At 33.7% G+C, this 18,408-nt stretch overlaps 3 protein-coding genes across 4 annotated transcripts; 1 reads left to right on the forward strand and 2 right to left on the reverse strand.

Moving 5' to 3' along the window:
• Positions 1-574: 574 nt before the first annotated feature.
• LOC21400835 (thioredoxin Y1, chloroplastic) lies at positions 575-4,199 on the reverse strand. Of its 2 annotated transcripts, none has more exons than XM_024173637.1 (5): positions 3,901-4,199; positions 2,241-2,329; positions 1,256-1,433; positions 983-1,052; positions 575-885 (listed from the first exon to the last, which is right to left on the reverse strand). In XM_024173637.1, exons 1-4 carry the CDS (start codon positions 4,090-4,092, stop codon positions 987-989), a joined length of 525 nt encoding a protein of 174 aa, XP_024029405.1. In that variant the 5' UTR covers positions 4,093-4,199; the 3' UTR covers positions 575-885; positions 983-986. The 2 variants fall into 2 exon arrangements, with proteins under 2 accessions (XP_024029405.1, XP_010108619.1); XM_010110317.2 differs by having other exon boundaries at positions 3,898-4,199.
• A 1,319-nt stretch (positions 4,200-5,518) lies between these two features.
• On the reverse strand, positions 5,519-10,232 carry LOC21400836. Its single transcript, XM_010110318.2, has 4 exons — positions 9,869-10,232; positions 6,917-7,311; positions 6,309-6,502; positions 5,519-6,221 (listed from the first exon to the last, which is right to left on the reverse strand). The coding sequence occupies exons 1-4, from the start codon at positions 10,171-10,173 to the stop codon at positions 5,823-5,825; spliced, it is 1,293 nt and encodes a 430-aa protein (XP_010108620.1). The 5' UTR covers positions 10,174-10,232; the 3' UTR covers positions 5,519-5,822.
• Positions 10,233-14,291: 4,059 nt separating this feature from the next.
• LOC21400837 (citrate-binding protein) lies at positions 14,292-17,233 on the forward strand. The gene is made up of 2 exons (XM_024173644.1): positions 14,292-14,617; positions 16,516-17,233. Exons 1-2 carry the CDS (start codon positions 14,336-14,338, stop codon positions 16,894-16,896), a joined length of 663 nt encoding a protein of 220 aa, XP_024029412.1. The 5' UTR covers positions 14,292-14,335; the 3' UTR covers positions 16,897-17,233.
• Positions 17,234-18,408: the final 1,175 nt, after the last annotated feature.

An 18,408-nucleotide genomic window follows, 5' to 3' on the forward strand; every position in this document is an offset into this window, starting at 1 on the left:
TCTCATTTTACACTAAATCAAAAAATTATTTTCATTTTCGTTTTTTATCTTTATTGCGCCAAACACCATTTTAAAAACGTTTTCATTTTTTTTTACTCAAACAAACGTAAAAAAATAAAAACGGGATCAATTCCAAACACAACAAATAAGCCACAAATGGTAGTACCCCATTTTCCTCTTCACAGGCCAAAACCTCCCCTTCACTTGCCCATCCCTGGAAGAAAAACGACTGCCACATGAGCGGTACTTTTAGAAAAACGACATCACCTGTGTTAGGCCAAGGGGAATCTCCATAGGATAAAAAAATATTCCACAGATTTACAATGGGGAAGAGAATGATGTTTCTGCAAATTTGTGATAGTTACATATGATGAGTAAATGAGCACTCCTATGTTGCCCGAAATGATACGAAATTTCACATAATTCCTGTGCAAGCTCTTAAAAAAAAAACATCATTCAAAATTTGATTATCAATTTTTTGTTTGTGATTCCATTATATTCATTCATAAGGACTGGAGAAAAGGAAATAGGACGAAATTGCACCTTTCCATTATGAAGCTATATTACTGCTCTATGATGAATGAAACGGTTCGCTTCCTTTAGGAGCAAAATTCAAAGGAAGAACTTTGGAAACAAAACAACATTCCCGTCGAAATAGTGCAAACTATCAGCAAATTCATCAAGAAAGAAGCTGTCCTGAAAAAGTTGTTTTCTTGACTTGATCTATCCACTGAAAGCAAGTTTAGTCATAATTTGGGTATAATGCCAATTACATACGGAAAAAAAATATCTAGCACAGGTTCCTGAAACGAAAGTTATGGTCTTCCTATGCATTCTTGATTGATCAAACGAAAATCCAGTTTCCCATCAATGTTCCTCACAAACCTGGTCCATAGTTAAATCCGAGCTGTTCAATTAACAAGCAAAAATATAAAAGTATAAAGGAGAATTTTGCTGAAATAGGGAAGACTTAAAGGCTCACCGGTCTATTGCTTAATCTTCAAAGCATCTTCAATTCGTTGGATTAGCTGAGCAGCAGTCATAGCACCCTCCTGAACACAATCAAACCAACTTCTTCTAAATTTAGAAGTTTTAAGGAAACAGTATTTCGATTCTATCGCTGTGTTGACAAGACACTCGCGACTTGTCACTACACCTACACAACGATAGAATAAGTTATAACTGATTACGTTATTATAGAAACATAGGTTGTTCAGAAACGAGGAGAAAAATACGGAACAAAAATTCAACTTACAAAGCGATCAAAAGGTTTTGCATCCTTGAAAATGATGAATGTAGGCAGAGCCTCTATATTGTATTTGTTAGCGATGCTAGGGTACTTCTCGGTGTCAATTTTGACCACTTGGATTTTATCGTTAAGAGAAGCACTGACCTCATTGAGGATGGGAACCATAAATTGACATGGGCCACACCTGTCCAATAGCAATTACATTAATCCATCTTCAGTTTTATGGTTTTAGATATCTGCATCTTCAACACGAGAAATGACAAGACAGAGGGCACATGAGGATAAAAGAATTAAAGCAAGTCATTCACATGATAGCCAGAGGGCTATAATCTTCTACCCGATATTATCATCCAACACTTTCAAGGCACCATACGCCTCTAAGAGAGTATAAAACTCTAAAAAGCACTGGGATCATACCCATCCCACAAAGAAAGACAAATCTCAATAAAAGGTGCAAAATATGTGTGTGTGTGTGTGTGTGTGTGTTGGGGTCTGGTTGGAAGGAACTAGTAGAACTTTTGAGGGGAGTGAGGAATAATGTGGTGTCATATGGAACAGGGTTAAATACTCGACCGCTCTTTGGGTATATCAAGAGAAGGAGTTTAAAAGCTTACTTTTCTTTGATCTTAACAACGGATTGGGATTTTTGATCTAGTGTCAAGTGAGTTGTTCTTCAGAGGAAATCTCTTCGTCTGATTACTTTTGTACATTATTTTTTGTCATTAATGAAATTTTGTCTCTTTTTCAAAAATAAAAATTACTTTATTCGGATCTTCAGTTTTACTTCCAAGGTAATCAAAATTTATAAAGTGAGGAGAAGCTAAGAGCCTCAGACATATTCGATTAAGCTGATTATACAGGCTTATTGGGGAAACAATCTCCCAAATGATCCTCTATTTAGATAAACGATATAATTTTGTAAAACCAATAATAGGGAACATAGTAATTAAAAAAGAGGGGTGAAGTTGGATAAATAGGTGGAAGATCTTACCAAGTTGCATAGAAGTCTACTAGCACAGGTTTATCAGACTTGGCTAGCAAATCATCGAAAGAGGAAAAAGTTTGCTTCTTTGCTTTGACCTACAAATTTCATTCACCAAACATGAACGTAAATCTTTATATCCCAAAAGCAGTTCAGAATTCATGCCACACTTGAATACGCAGAGCACACGAACAGACAACAACCTAAGACAGCTTGAAAAGTTGTGAAAACTCCATTGACAAGTGCACAAGGGGTTTACTGCAAATCAGCCTCTTGCCCTCAAAGCTCACAAAGTGGGCTCGGGGGATTTCTGAGTATCAACAAAAAAAAGAAAAAAAAAAGAAAAAAAAAACGAAGGTATCAAATCTTAAAATGTCAAAAAGTTGGCCACTTCGTGTTCATGAGGCAGGGAGATAGATCAAATCATCATGGTGAACTTAAAATCGACATTATCAATTTAAGATAAAGATGAAAGAGAAAGTTATACAACTTATTAAGCAACATTTTTATTAAGTAAATTCATTGCAAAATATAAGATCCACCTATTGGTTCCAATATACAAAGAAGGGGGACAAAGGTGCTCGTAAACAGTAACAAAATAAATAAATAATGCGGTTGGAAGGTAAGTAGATCATGGGGCAGCGGCTGGGCACTAGAAATTTACAATACTGATACAATCATACTTTAATTCGTTCAATGGATTAGAAGAATATCGAAAAGTTGTTTCCTTGAGTTGATGTATTTTAAAGTAATTTGAACTAATAGATGTATTCTGTCATTTTTTTAACATGAAACACCATTTGAAACAGGAAAATTTCCATATCCAAACTGAAGCATCAAAAGATATCATTGAAATAAGAGGGCAAATCCTTCCCTTGCCCATGTGACAGAGATTGTGTAATTGATTAGTTTTAAAATTTAGTTCTTATTTCTGTATTTCATTAGGAGTTTTATGGAATTAGGCTGGTTTCTCATTATCAACTTTTTCTTCTTTTACTTTGGTTTAGTTTAATAGTTTGTTATTTGATTTGCCCATAAACATGATAGTTTGTAATTTGTTTTCTTCTCTCCAGATTCAATCTTTTCTATCTTGGTAGTACATACTGTCTTAGTTTGATTTATAATTTATATTTTTCTGCTAATCCTCAAAAAAAAAAAAAAAAAAAAAAAAAACCATATATTTCTTTGGACGGTGTAATGGGATTTTCACAATATTATCTTAAGATTAATCTTGTGAGAGCACAGCAAACATATCTACCAGTAAACTTATTGATGTAATATTATGGAAAATGGCAATGGGGACTAATTTGGTTAGTTGACTTTGCAAATTTTTCCTACATAATCAGAAGAAAAAAAGGAACAAAACCAATTCCAGCAAAGCGTAAAGGAAAACGACAATAAATTCAAAGAAACTGAAACATGAGGATTTTAATTCATAAAAAAAAAAGTCAGACCAAAAGTTGAGCTTCACAAGAATTATACGTATTTCACATTAATCAGCGGTGGGAAAAATGAAACCTCCAAGCAACTGAAATTCCGCAACAAAAACACACAAAACTCAAAACATTTGACCTAAATATTAAGGAATATATATACACACACTTTTCTCGCTAATTTCCTCGGCTAATAGAAAGTAATCTGAGAAGAGAGAGAGACAAAGTGCTACCACGGGAAGAATTCTTTTCCTTCGCGAGGAAGAAGAAAGTCCTCCGGTTCCAATTCGCAGGGGAAATAGCAGAGAAGAAGAATATGAGGACAATCTCAATCCCGGTGATGAAGAAGAAATAGCGGAAGTAGCAAAGCGATTTGAACGGTCAGAGTTGAGAGAAGGAATCGAGGAGGTCGATACAGATACCGCCATTGGAGGAGCTCAAAAACAAGGCTTTTCTTTTCCCTTGGATAATCAGGACACAGGAGAAAGGGAAATATCCGGTTTTTGTTTGTTCGGTAAGAATCAAAATGTGAACTGAAAACACAAGAAAGAATAATAATAATAATAATAATAATAATAATAATAATAATAATAAAGGCTCCAAAGAAAAAGGAGTAACACGTAAGCAAATATGGTGTACAAGTTTACAGGATGTTTTGCGGAGTTTTTTTGTTCTTTTGAAGTGTAATTTAAGCGTAATTTTTGAGTTAAATTTGAGTTATAATTTGAGTTGAAGTTGAAATTTGAATAAAGTTGAATAAAGTTGAATAAAATTAAAACTTAAAAGAACGTAAACTTGAATAAAGTTGAAACTCGAGTTGTCTTTTTTTGAGTTTTTTAGACAAAAGAACATGCCCTTGATCTTCAAACATGGGATTTGAGTCTCCTTATTTTATCGAATTTAAATTTTTAATTTAAATTTTATTACATTTAAAAGTATTTATAAAAAATTACATTTAACTTTTTTAATACAGTAAATTTTTTTTATATAAAATCACATCTTAATTCAAATTAAAAACTTAAATTCACAAACTAAATGAAACTGAAATTTAATTAAAAACTTCGTTCAATTCGCTAATTCGAGTTGAGATGTGATGTTGTGTGAGAACTTTTTACTGTAGCAAAAAAGTTAGATGTGACTGTTTTTGAGAGCTTTTTACTGTAACAAAACTTGAATTCTAAACTCGAATCAGCAAAAAGAACGAGGCCTTAAATCCGCGAACTAAACGAGACCTTAAAATTTGATTAGACGTTTTTTTTTTTCAATAAAACAAAGTGAAGTAGAACAAATGTCGTTTAGCAAGGGATTTGAACACAAATGTCGTCTTTTAGGAAGATATTAAAAGAACGAGGCCTTAAATCCGCGAATTAAACGAGACCTTAAAATTTGATTAGACGTTTTTTTTTTCAATAAAACAAAGTGAAGTAGAACAAATGTCGTTTAGCAAGGGATTTGAACACAAATGTCGTCTTTTAGGAAGATATTATCTAAGCTCAAGTAGCGTTCAAGTAGTATTTGAGATTGGTCATTATCGCCATCTTCAATCAAATATAGGAATTTTTTATTGGGACTATTAAGACAGAATTTTTATTTTTATTTTTTTTCCTTTTTGCGCTGAAAGAAAACAGAAATTCCGTGGATTAGAAGGATATCTACGCTCGTGCAAGTCATAATAGGCATGTAATTCTCAAAATATACATGCAAGAATAAAAGTTCGTATTGTATTTTACAATTCCACTGCTGGCTTAGCAACTATAATCAAGTATGACAGAGAGAGAGAGGGAAGTAAAAGCTCACGGAAATAATCAGTTATTTTCCCACACACAAGTCACCAAATACAATTCCACTGCTGGCTTAGCAACTATAATCAAGTATGACAGAGAGAGAGAGGGAAGCAAAAGCTCACGGAAATAATCAGTTATTTTCCCACACACAAGTCACCAAATGAATGGTCAATGAACTGAAGTAACTAAACATATCCCATGAAGAAACCAGTTTTTACCAAACCAGTAAAAGCGTGTAGAAAAAAAAAATCTAATCATAAAGAGAACCTATAAGATCGTAATACTCAAAAACTTATCACCAAGGAAGTGTGAATATCTCATTGAATTACAATGTCTACCACCTAATTCGTGGAAGGAAAACCTTGGCAGAAAATTTATCCGTCACTCGTCCACGTGAAGGCCAAAAGAACAATGGTGATGGAGAAGAAAATGGTCGCACAAGCAAACAACCACATTGCCCTGCTTGGATCTCTACTCTGGTTCTCTCGGCTGCCCAGCTCGATCTCCTGCAGAAGCTCTCTCACTTCATCAATGTCAGAGTCCTTGGCAGCATGAGTTAGTTGACCTTGAATCTTCTCGAGCATCTCTAGCCTCCTTTCTTTCACGGTGTTCTTCGCTGGCCAGATGAAACCTGTCATCTTCCAAAGGAGGATTCCCACGTAGATGGCCACGATACAGTCCACAGTGTAGTGATGGCGTTCTCGTACTTCCCTCTGCGCACTATGCAGCACGAGCAGCCATATGAGAGCCGAGCTAAAACCTCCATAAGCTTCCTGCACAAGTTAACTTGTCCTTTAGAAAGCCACAGTGGCAATAGTTATTAGAAATAGATGCTTCAAATTTCAAAACTGTAGGTATACCGTCCATGCCATAGCAGTTAATACAGCAACCAGCATGTGGCCACTGTATATAAGGTCATTACAGCCACCGCCGGCTTTCTTCAGCAAACTGTACCAAGAAGATCCTTCTGATGCCGTGGGTCGCAGAAAATTGATTAGGAAACTCATTGAGCCCCAATCTGGTCGAAAGTCAGTTAAGTATTCTCCAGGATCAGCTGAGAAATAAAGGAAACAGGTTAAACAGTAATTAAACACCACCTTATTATACCAATTTAAGGGACAAATGCAGAAGAGTGTTTGTTTCTATGGACTAAAGAATCAAAAATTCAGAAGAATGAACATAAACTTCAAACCTTTTACCAAAATATCGCAACTATAAGAGGAAAAAAAAAGTGAAAATATTGAGATGCTTTAAATTGCCAGATGACATAGAGGGGAAAAACAAAAAGAGAATGCCAATTTGATATGGGAATCATGAGAGGAGATAAAATCAATAAATACTAGGAAAATATAATTGGCCCGAATGAAGGGTAAGGATTAAGCACTATTTTTTAGCTTAAAGTTGCATATCAAATAATCCAAAGAAATAATGTCCAGCAGACCAAGAACAGAAGGAACATCAACCTTACCATAAGCTACATCCTCTCTTATAATCTGGTGTATAGCATTAGCATCTGATGCATAAGGGACATAATATTTTTGAGCCCAGGGATGAGGATACGCAGGTACTCTGAACCGAGCATTTGCACACCAAGGCCTGGCTGATGGAAGAATTGTTGATACAAAAGTTATGGCACGAAGAAGGCGGCCAATAGCCATGGTGAACATGTATCTTGCACCAAGTCCAAGTCCAGGAGCTTTTACGGAGTCAAATAGAACAGAGAATGCCAACATCATAAACAACATGAGAAAGTGGTGCAGTCCGATTATACGGGCTCTCAATATCTCAACTATTGCATGTGGAAGTTTCTCATTAAGAGCAAGGAGCAACCACTGGCCAGTGTCTGGAAGAGGAGGTGTGTCACTGTCAAAGATTACAAAGCTGTCAATAATCTTTTGTGGTATTTTTAGCAGAAATGAAGACCCGGTGTAGCATGTGTGGAACAGGTATTTTTTCAATCAACAAGTTTAAATGAGTGAATGCCAGGCATTTTACAGGTAATGACATTTACTATAAATCAATCTATTAATATTAACACTTTTCAAGTTGGTCCAATTCCATAAAGGGTATCTTTGTGAGGTGGAATATAAGAGAGGACTAGGATAACATAACAATATCTTGTATTTTGGGCTAAAAGAATGAACTTTTGGATTGGAGCAAAGTACTCCGTCCCACAAGAACCTGAGTATCTCGTCAGAACTCATCCCACACCAATGTCACAAATCCGGCAACATAATGCAACGAATATTGTTCTTTTCAGTAATTATTTTTTCCTTTTCTTTTACTAAATATGATTGTTGATGTTTTGCAAAAGCCAAAACGTTTTTCTCTGATTTCTCATTATAGGGTGGAATCCCCTTTACAATGTGCAACTTCACACGCAAATTATCAAAAACATCTAGATTAAAATTGCAATAGAAAGAAAGATTAAAGCATTTTTACGCAGACTTTGATAAACATGGTGAACAGCAATTTCACACACTTCAAATCAGAGTTTCTTGTAGTTCTTTTTGTGTTCAATTAGAATATACACAACATTAAGATAAAAATTAGAAATTAGATAATCAATTTAATATCCCACCACTTTGGATATGTAGGCCTCGATCGTTTCGCTTGTTCAAGTTGAGAATTTGAGTTAAAAAGTGAATTTATGTGGGAGAAAATACTGTAGCAGAAAAAGCCAAATTTGAATTTTTGTGAGAGAAAACATTGTAGCAAAAAGTTGAATTATAGTTCGAACTCGAAACAAATGGGGCCATACTTTCTCCCATCCCTCAATCCAATACTGCCAGTATTAGGACTAAGAAATATCCATTCCCCTCAGTATCCTAAGTCCCAGTCTTATCTAATGCCATGTAATCCTATCAAACCAAATACAGCCAAAGTGAATCACGAAAGCAGGGTAAATTTGAGTATTTTCTCCGTCCCTGTCCCTGCCTCTCTTCCTTCTACTATTATATTTTACTTTATTTTTCATTTGGCTTACTTTATTAAGCAAACAACTCAAGCGGAGCAAACCTTTCATCTTGTAATAGCAGTTGATATTCCTAAATGAATTCACAAGGCCATAATCCAAATACGAATACAAGACACAATCATAGCAACAAACAGAATTACACGCTCAAGAGCTTAAACAAAAACTAAGGAAGCTGCTAAATTAGGCCGGACCTACCAAAAGTAAGTGCAAAAAGATTCACATGCCCGAGAGCTTAAATAAAAACTAAGTAAGCTGCTAAATTAGGTCTAGCCTACCAAAGTAACTGCAAAAAGATTCACATGGCAAAATCTACTAAAAGTTCTTTCGGAAAAAATATGAATGAACCTCTAAGGAAGACTTCATTCTTTTAATTTTTACACTCAGCAATTGAAAAACTAATAGATTACATATAGATTACATGTTCAAGAGCTGGAGCTCAAAACCAATTGGTCCAATTCAGCAGCTAAACTTAGGTTTGACCAACCAAACTAAGAAGGGTAAAAAGATTCATTCACAACTATAAACCTGAGCCGCTGAGCTATAATCCCATTTTCCAACACTGAAATCAAAATCTATAATTCGAGCATATTCCTAAGAGTTTTAAGCACTTGTCACTTTTTCTCGACAATTTTGTACTTGAATTTCCAAAGTAGCACCAGTCAACTCTATAAAAGTGTCAAGTTACGGATGTTCACAAGACACATGGGCTACGAAATTAAAACTATTCCGTCCAAAAGTTGTTTCTCGTTAGCATTAGTGTTAATTTTTCATTATTCTACATCCAATAACTAAATTTTAACCAAAAAATTAAATCAAGGAAGAAAGTGCCGCATCATGAGAAATTCAGTGGACACGAAGTGCTAACAATCCAATTCCTAAATCCCAAAACATCAGATCACATAATTTAACGACACTTAGTCAAGTGGTTGCGTGTGTAAGTGACTGATCTGGAGTTCGAATTCTAGTGGCTTCATTTCGTCTTAATATTGTGCATGTGTCATAGACCCCAGACCGTATTCAAAAACAAACATCAGATCACATAAGTCCCAATCAATGTAATAGCATCCCTAAATTAACAAGGGCAAAAGGATCCATTCGCGTCACATGCCTAAATCTGAGCTACATTCCATATCAGGAAATATTCAACTCAAAATCTACATTTTGACGACAAATTCCTAGCTCCCAAAAAATAAAATCAGATTCATCCAATCAATGCACTAAGCGAGAAACTAAGCTATAATTGAACTTCCAAATCAACAAATAGCCAAACAAAACTCCACATTTGGACTATAATAATTTCCAAATCAGCATCATTTTTCCCAAAAATTTCCAGTTTCAATCAATGTAACAAAAGAGAAATGCACAAAAATCAAGAAACTTGATGAAACAGAAGGACGAAATTAAGCTGAAATCGAAATTCCAAAAAGCTACCACTAGACCTACCTGTGCCAGTCGAGGCCGAGCACGGCGGTGACGAAGCGAACGGAGAGAGCTTCGAAGAGGAGAGCGGAGAGCATGAAGATCATCGAGGCGAGGAACGGCAACGCCGATCGGAGCTCCGCCGACCAGTGGCGGTAGAACGGGACTCGGCTGACGGCCACCACCGCTAGCGCCGTCCAAAGCAATGGCTGCAGCCGCGCGTGCCACGCCGGAGACACGTGGCGCAGGTAGTCGACTGCCACGTACGAAATGGCGGCGGCGCCAAGGCCTCCGCCGCCACCGGGCCTCGACGCCGGCGGCCACGGCATGGGACAAGGAGTAGAGTGGAGTGGAGTGGAGTGGGGGGTCTGTTTGCTTTCAAGGAAAGTGGGAGTTTGTAAGTTTGGTTTTTGGTCGGGGAAGGTGGGCTTTTTATGGAAGTCACAACTCACCATAAACATTACCATTAGAAATTATCTGTTTAATTAATATTGTTCTTATTACTATTATTATTTTGTAAACTTTACTAAGTAAAAATATTTATAAAATAACTGAGTATTAAACGATATGACTTGTTTCATTTATAGGTTTGAACAAAAATTTAAATTTTATAAGAAAAAATACTGTAATAAATAAATTTAAATAATAGTTCGAATATATGAAATAAACAAGTTAATAATAGATTCTATAGAAATAATGACAAATAAACAAAACAATTTAACCACTATTTTTAAGGGTTACTTTTCTTTTTATACATTGTATTTTAAATTTATTCAAAAAGTATACATTTGATTTTATTTCATAAAAGTATTTCTTTAGATTTCATTTAATATATAAATTTACACATTTTTTACCAATCAACACTTAATTTTGACCTAAAAAATGTCTAAAGTACCCTTAAATACGAGAAAGAAAAAAATAAAAAAATATTTAAATATATATAAAAATAGAAGATCTTCAAAGATGCTCTTTCTCTCTTTACATATGTTAGTTGATAATAAGTACAAATTTTACATGCGTTTAAAATTTGAATGTATAATCTTGAGAACATCTAGTTGATCAAAGTGATTCGGATTATAAAGAAAAGATCGAGCCCGTTTGGTTCATGCATTAGAATCATGATATTAGAATCATTTTCGATTTACGTATATTTTTTGTGAAAGAAAATACTATAGCGAACCATGAACCATGATTCGAATCAGAGAACGAATCCTCCAATCAAACGGGCTCATGATCAATACGAGGGATCAAAGAAGAATGAAGAAACGAGGAGAAATATTTAAAAAGGATGATAATATTTTTTTTGTTTAGATTACAAGAGACCAGGCATGATTAGAGGTCCAATTATGACAACTCAAAAAAAAAAAAAAAACAGAGAGAGATAGTAAGAAGGGCAAAAATGACGTACTAAAAAAAGGTTCGTCTGGTGTGTTTGGTTGGTGGATTCGTGTCATGATTCGAATCATGATTCGTGGTTCGTTACAATATTTTCTCTCACAAAAAATACACGTAAATCGAGAATGGTTCTGAATCATAATTCTGAATCCATAAATCAAACGTCTATAAATAAATTTGATCTTGAAAAAATCCGACGACGAAGAGCAATGAAAAATTTTTAACTCGCGTGTGTTTCATGTTAATTGATAATCATGAGATAAGATCTCTTTAATATCTAATAAGGCACCTACCTCAATTTTAAGTAGGGCTCTTCATAAACCCGCAAAACTCGCAGGTCAACCCACCCCATCCCAACTCAATTTGAAAAATGTAATTTTTAGTATTAAATTTTTCTTTTCGGCCCATTCAATGTATGACCCGAAGTTTTGGGGCCGGGTGTGGGTTAGGCCTATAATGGTCCGCACACCCCAACTTAATCTGCGCTCTAACTTGCCTCATCTAATATCTAACCTTAGGCAGGCAACTCATTTTCACTCTCTAGTTTTTTCATGTTTGAATTAAACATCTATGTTTGCTTTATGTTAAGACTAATTTATGAGTGTAGACTAATTTATATTTGCTTTGTGTTTGATGTTGGATGGACCACTTTGCTTCATGTTTGATGTTGGATTGAACTTTGAATTTCTATCTATTTGAATATTGGAGTTATTATTTCTATTTGATGATAAACTTTGAATGTTGGATTAAACTTTGAGTCTTTGATTCTTTAAATGTTAAAACCGACCACCCAATCCATCCCTCACCGCCCCAACCCAACCCAAACATCATTGGGTTGTGAAATTTTTATAACATCGTTAGGACCAAATATGTGCAACCCACATCCTTTGAAGCGAGAAAAGAAAAAACCCTATCCTACCCTAATACAACCCATGAGCGGCCCTAATTTTAAGGCATAAATACCTAACAAGTTTTTTGCCTACATTACATTGATTTTTCTTTTCGTAATTAATTTTGCTTAATATTTACCATTAATGACGTTGACATGACTAGTACAGGACGTGTTGTTTTAGGTAACAACTTTAATAACTAATAATTAATGCTATTAAAATTTGATTTGAAAAGAGAACTTATTTCATAATTTCCTCTAGTAAAGTAACTCAAACTAGTTAAGTGGGATGCAAATATACTAACTCATACGTATTTTCCTATCGGGAGATACATGACAAAATTTTAATAATTGAACCAATGGTACTTATGCACATGTACCCTTAATTAATGAATAGCATAGCGTAAGATATGATTATGATCATACTGACAACTCTAGCTTCTACTAAGTTCGAAAGAATATCTCCAAACATACACTAAGAAATAATAAGGAGAGTAAGAGAATCCATTTTTCATACCATTAAATCAAACTTAAAAATAAAAAAAAAAATAATTTCATGGTCCGTTAAAACTTTTATCTTGAATTGTAAAGTAGCAGCTGGCTAGCTGATAGATTTTTAATTTTAATTGCTTCATATTATTTTTTCAGTGGTTGAAAGTAAAACAAAAATACTTGAGAGCCGCGGGTGCTGAACACTACAACTAGTTATAAGAAGTGATTATCTTATATGTTATGAAGCTTACTTTCTATTAAAATGTTGCTAAGATAGGAATCATTTGAAATTGGTAGTTTAATGAAGATTAATAATTATACTCTTGCTTAGAAAGAGATAAAAAATAGTCTAGCGCTTACGCCTATTCGCCGAAGCTTGGATAAAATTAATTTGCGAAAAAGCTGTGCCTATTTGATTTCCCCCCCAAAAAATAAAAATAAAAATGCTCTTCATGAGTGCAAAGAAATTCAAGCTATTAAAATGGTCGTGTTAATTATGACTAATAATGGTGGCAAGAAGATGAGTCTCATATGTCGAATGTTGCTTTTGCGAGTGAAATTATCAATCAATATTAGTTTTATATGCAGTTATGCACGTCCTATTGTTGCTTCTGATCAGAGATTATGTACTCTTTTATCTGGGATGAATTTGGTTTTCATGCTTGGGTTTTGATCATGAGGATGCCTTTTCCGTTTATTCAGTAACGAAGCAAGAAAAAATTTTCAGGGGCTTGAGTTAAACTAAAATTTTGAATTCAATTAATTGTATAATAGAGTATTTTAAAAAAAAAAAAAAAAACTATGGTTAGATGCAAAAGTTAAGAGTGCAAATGAAAAACTTTTAAACTCTTGCATAACATCTAGAGTCAGAAAATAAAACTTTACAATTAAGATCAAAATTAAGGATTTAAGTGAAAACTATTATAACATTCAATATAGAATTTAAAAATAAAAATTTTAGGGTGGCTAAACAAAGAAAAAATGAGGTAAAACAAGAATTTTACTGAACAAATTAAAAGAGCTAGCTTGGCTGAGGGGGGGCCCCCTAGGCTTAAGCTAGCTTCATCTCTACGTTTATTAATTAAATTTAAGAGAAAAATGATATCTTGAGAGATTTAACCAGTTTTTGCTTCATTAATTTTAATTTATGTCTAATTTGTAAGTCTTTTCGGCCTGGTTAAGCTTTTGATACCCACGTAGTTTACTGTTTCTTTTGATTCATTATTATATCTTGAGAGATTTAACCGGTTTTTGCTTCATTAATTTTAATTTATGTCTAATTTGTAAGTCTTTTCGGCCCGGTTAAGCTTTTGATACCCACGTAGTTTACTGTTTCTTTTGATTCATTATTAGTTTTGTGATTTTCTTTAGTTTACTTGATAATTTTGATAACGCTTGATGTGGGATTAAAATTTTAGTATGTGGCAACATTATTGAGATGTGCTCTCTAATTTCTTGATATCAATTATTTCCCTCTTTTTATATTGCTTAGGGAAAAAAGAAAATTCTGTCTAAAGCAACGTCTGGCTTTAGACGTCAAAAAGTCCACGACTATGGGGCAAAACCGGCCACTTGTAGATAATATCTTATCTTTGAATTTCTTTTTTGATCAACTTTATATTAATTATAAGTTGTGTCTTCCTTATCTTCGACTTCTCAAACTCCTATATAAACATATCTCATTAAGATAGCAATATATACATGATTACTAGAAAATGATGTTGAACTATTTCTGCAAAAACTTTCTGGTTCAGCTCGTTTTGAGCTTCTTGAATGGCCAAGACAATCTTTGTGTGTTGGCCCTTCCTACGGATGGATTCACAAGGGTGAACTTGTCGCCGAGCAACTTTCAGTTGCATAAGCCATGGGACCAGCCTACCGGGAATCGCTACAGTCTTGTCGATGAAGGCTCTGTGGAGAAGTTCTGGGTCTACCGGACTGACCAGCCCTTCAAACAAGGCAGTCCGACCAAGCCGCGCACCGAAATGCGCATTTCGGTATGCATATACAGTCTTTTCAACTTTCACGTAACATATAATTATTAGAGGTATAATATATATGACATTTATTGTTCGATACGTATAATATTGACATTGTATAATAATAGTTTAGACTAATTAAATTTTTTAATTTTACATCTTTCTAATGTAAATGTTATAATTATTAGAGATATAATATATATGACGTTTATTGTTCGATACGTATAATACTGACATTGTGTCATAATAGTTTAGACTAATTAAATTTTTTGATTTTACATCTTTCTAACGTGTTTCGCACTTTTATATGCTATTTGTAAGTACAACCCTAGCAATACTTCTTCTTTCCCATTTTCACAGACCATCATTTTGGACTTATAGTGCTTGCAGTAAATGTCTAGGTATTTGACTTATTACTGCACCAATATTCTTGCACTCGGTTCCCATTTACATCATTATACATATTAAATATAGATATATTACTTCTGTACCAACAATCAACGCAAGTATTGTGCTGGAAATCTAATTTAATGCCTGCCGAACTTCCTAAAGATTTATAAAGAGATATAGATAATCTATCATTTTAATTTGAGTAACTAATTACTATTTGGGTGTAAATTTAGTTCGCATGTTTCCTAACTACGTTAATTTTATTCTCTTACATGCAATAGTTTTTTTTTTAAATCACTAATTTTATTCTGATGTTGGGCTTCATCTTTTCTGGCTGGAAATAGCATGTATAGAAAATTCAATATTGCAATTTTTTTTTTTCAGCATTGGATAATAATCTAATTAGCATTAATTAGATACTTTGAGTTATAGCTATAATATTAATCTTGATAATTAATTGTTTTTTCTTAGGATATTTACATTTTTATACCCTCTATTTTAGGTTAATTCAAAAAGTATACATTTGGTTTTTGATCTCATCAAATATATATCTTTAGATTATGTTTATTACACAAATTAATACTTTTTTAAAAAAAAAAAATTTGACCCGAAAATACCTAGATTACCCTTAAAACAGTAAACTCTAAAAATAAGGAAAAAAAAAAAAGAGCATAGAACTGAAAAGGGATTTTCCTCCCATGTTCATCTCCACGCACAGCATCCCAACCTCAACAAGCAAAGCCATCTCGTATACTTCTCAACCAACATATCAAAAGACCATAGTTCTAGACCCAACAGATTCCCCATAACATTTAACAACACAAAATCCAAAACATCAAAAGGAGACTTCCATATTTATCGTGCAATCAATAACGTCATCACCTACAAGGAAGAAAGAATTCGATCGAATTACAGAGTTAAGCTGATCGAGTTAAGATCGCCGAGCTTTATAAAGACATTGACGATGAATATTGGAAGGGTTTCTATGAGGCTAAAGACGCAATTGTTGATTACAGTCCAGGAGTCAAACTTAACCTGTCATTTGATGCTGCAATAAAGGGTGCCTCTCGCTGCGGATCACCTGCTGTTCAAACTCCTTCCATCCCTTCCTCGCCTGCTGACAACCTTGAATATGAAGGTGATCCTGAAATGATTGAACCTATGAAAGAGCTTCAAAGATCATTTGGTGTTGACCCCCATCTGCAGACTTTGGTTGGCGGGAGTTGGGCGAGATAAGGGGGTTAGGTTTTCTTTAAGTTTCAAGTTTTTTAGAGCTCTTTTTTTTAAAATTTTTTTTAATTTTATAGTTTTTCTAATTTTTTTGTTTGTTTGTTTATTTGACGGTATTCTGGGTATTTTTAGGTTAAAATTGAATGTTGACCTAAAAAAGTATGAATATGTGTGATAAATCTAATTACTATGAATGCATATATTTAATAAGATTAAAAACTGAATGTGTACATTTTGAATTAACTTAAAACAAAGGGTATAAAAATGTATATAACCCCTTTTTTTCTTTTCTGTAGGGACATGACTATACATCTGGAGTGTGGCAATTCGAAGGCAACTTTTACGTGCCTAGCGGGACCACCGGTGCATGTATAATGCAGGTGTTCGGTGCAGCCAGTCAAGCCACAACTCTGCAATTAAGAGTGTATGATGGTAACCTGAGAGTTTACCAGAGCCAAGGGGTGGCTTCTAACATCTACGACAAGTGGTTCAAACTGAATGTGATCCATGACGTTGGTAATTCTAGAGTTACAATCTTCATCAACAATGTGCAAAAGGTTGTCGTTGGAGGCCGAGGCCCGTCTACCTTTTACTTCAAGTATGGAGTTTATGCTCAGGATGGTTCTAGTAACTACATGGAGTCAAGGTGGCGTGGAATCAGAGTCTTCAGAAGATAATTATAAGGGTCTTTGATCCTATTTTAGAATAATATTATTTTTTGTTTGTAATAAAGTGTGTGGGTATATATACGTATACATATATATATATATATATGTACTATCATGACTAGGGTAAGACCCTAGATATAGGAGCATGGACATGCAGAAGTTAAAACTTAAAACACAACTATTGCTGCTTGATGGAGACATGAGAAAGCTGTTTGTGTCATTACTATGTATTATTTTCTGCTAGTTAAACCTTGTTTGTTTGTTGCCTATCTATCAGTTTCTTTTAGCTTAAAGTAGAAGAAAGGATTAGAAATCTAAACGTGATATAACAAGCTATTTTTCATTAGTTTCAAGTCTATTTATTTAATTATTGTTAAAAAAGTCTATCTATTTATTTTTTTTTTTTAAATTGAGAAGTAATTAACATAGGGTTTGTTTGGTATTGTTTATGGGGTTAATCTCACTGTCGCCACTAAACTTTGAGGGTCAGTATTTGGGTAGACATTTTGTTTTAAGACATTAATATATTTTCATAGGTAGAAAATTATATTAGACCAGATTAAAGTTGACTTGTTTAAATTAAAATTTATGTTTAAAGAAAAAAATTCACTTTAAACAATCATATGTGTTCATCTTAATCTTGAAATGGATTATAGAATACATATTCTTGACTTATATTTTTCATGTACTAAAAGTGACGTCTTGATAATAAATTATAAGTGATAGAGGTAAAGTGATATTAAAAAAAACTTAGGACCCGTTAAACAACTCATTATATATTATCAAAACCTCATTTCAATTTATTAATAACAAGAAAAAGTAAAAAAAAAAAAAAAGAATAGAATCTAGTCATAAGGGCTAACCAAACAAGAAAATAAGAAGAAAAGCTTACGGAAAAGACGATTAAACAACGGGAATCAATAATGTTAGTGTAAGACCTAACATCAATGTTTTATATTGGTTATATATAATCAAACATTGTTTATATGGAATCAATTTTGTATTATATGTATATTAATAAAAGTACTTTTAACATATTGATTATGTATTCAAATCAATGTTTGGTTTTAGCTAGTGTCAGACCTAACGAATATATTTCTATTGACTAAAAATGAGAGGCAATTAATCAGATAATCAGATTCTTCAATTAGAAAATTACATTCTTTGATAAAAAAAAATAAAATTAAACAACCATACGAAATAAAACGTTTGATGTTACTCGAAGCCTCTAGCTCGGCTTTACTCCAACTAACCTACTCCAAATAAATTATTTTGAATGCTCTTGAACTAGGTTAGAATTATAATTCTATTAAATTAGAATAACTTTTCTTAAATTTATTAGTCCTCATAGGTTCGACCTCCTTCTCTATTAATTTATATTTCAATCTATTTGTATGCTTGTGATTATAATTAAATTTGCAGAACACCCACACCGATTATGTACTAGTTAATACACCATTAGTTAAAGGTAACATTGCTCCAAAATAAAAATATAAAAAAAAGGCAAGGTGACAGCGCTTA

This window comes from Morus notabilis, unplaced genomic scaffold (genome assembly GCF_000414095.1).
Source record: "Morus notabilis unplaced genomic scaffold, ASM41409v2 Scaffold511, whole genome shotgun sequence".
Lineage (NCBI taxonomy): Eukaryota > Viridiplantae > Streptophyta > Magnoliopsida > Rosales > Moraceae > Morus > Morus notabilis.

Bases quoted from the DNA above. Each gene is read 5' to 3' on its own strand.
- LOC21400837 (XM_024173644.1), top strand. From the start codon at position 14,336: ATGATGTTGAACTATTTCTGCAAAAACTTTCTGGTTCAGCTCGTTTTG. The intron at 14,618-16,515 runs GTATGCATATAC...TCTTTTCTGTAG, and splicing joins GCACCGAAATGCGCATTTCG to GGACATGACTATACATCTGG.
- LOC21400836 (XM_010110318.2), bottom strand. From the start codon at position 10,173: ATGCCGTGGCCGCCGGCGTCGAGGCCCGGTGGCGGCGGAGGCCTTGGC. The intron at 7,312-9,868 runs GTAGGTCTAGTG...AATCTTTGACAG, and splicing joins CTCGGCCTCGACTGGCACAG to TGACACACCTCCTCTTCCAG. The intron at 6,503-6,916 runs GTAAGGTTGATG...TTTATTTCTCAG, and splicing joins AAGAGAGGATGTAGCTTATG to CTGATCCTGGAGAATACTTA.
- LOC21400835 (XM_010110317.2), bottom strand. From the start codon at position 4,092: ATGGCGGTATCTGTATCGACCTCCTCGATTCCTTCTCTCAACTCTGAC. The intron at 2,330-3,897 runs GTAGCACTTTGT...TGAAATTTGTAG, and splicing joins GGAAAAGAATTCTTCCCGTG to GTCAAAGCAAAGAAGCAAAC. The intron at 1,053-1,255 runs GTAAGTTGAATT...GATTGTGTTCAG, and splicing joins CAAAACCTTTTGATCGCTTT to GAGGGTGCTATGACTGCTGC.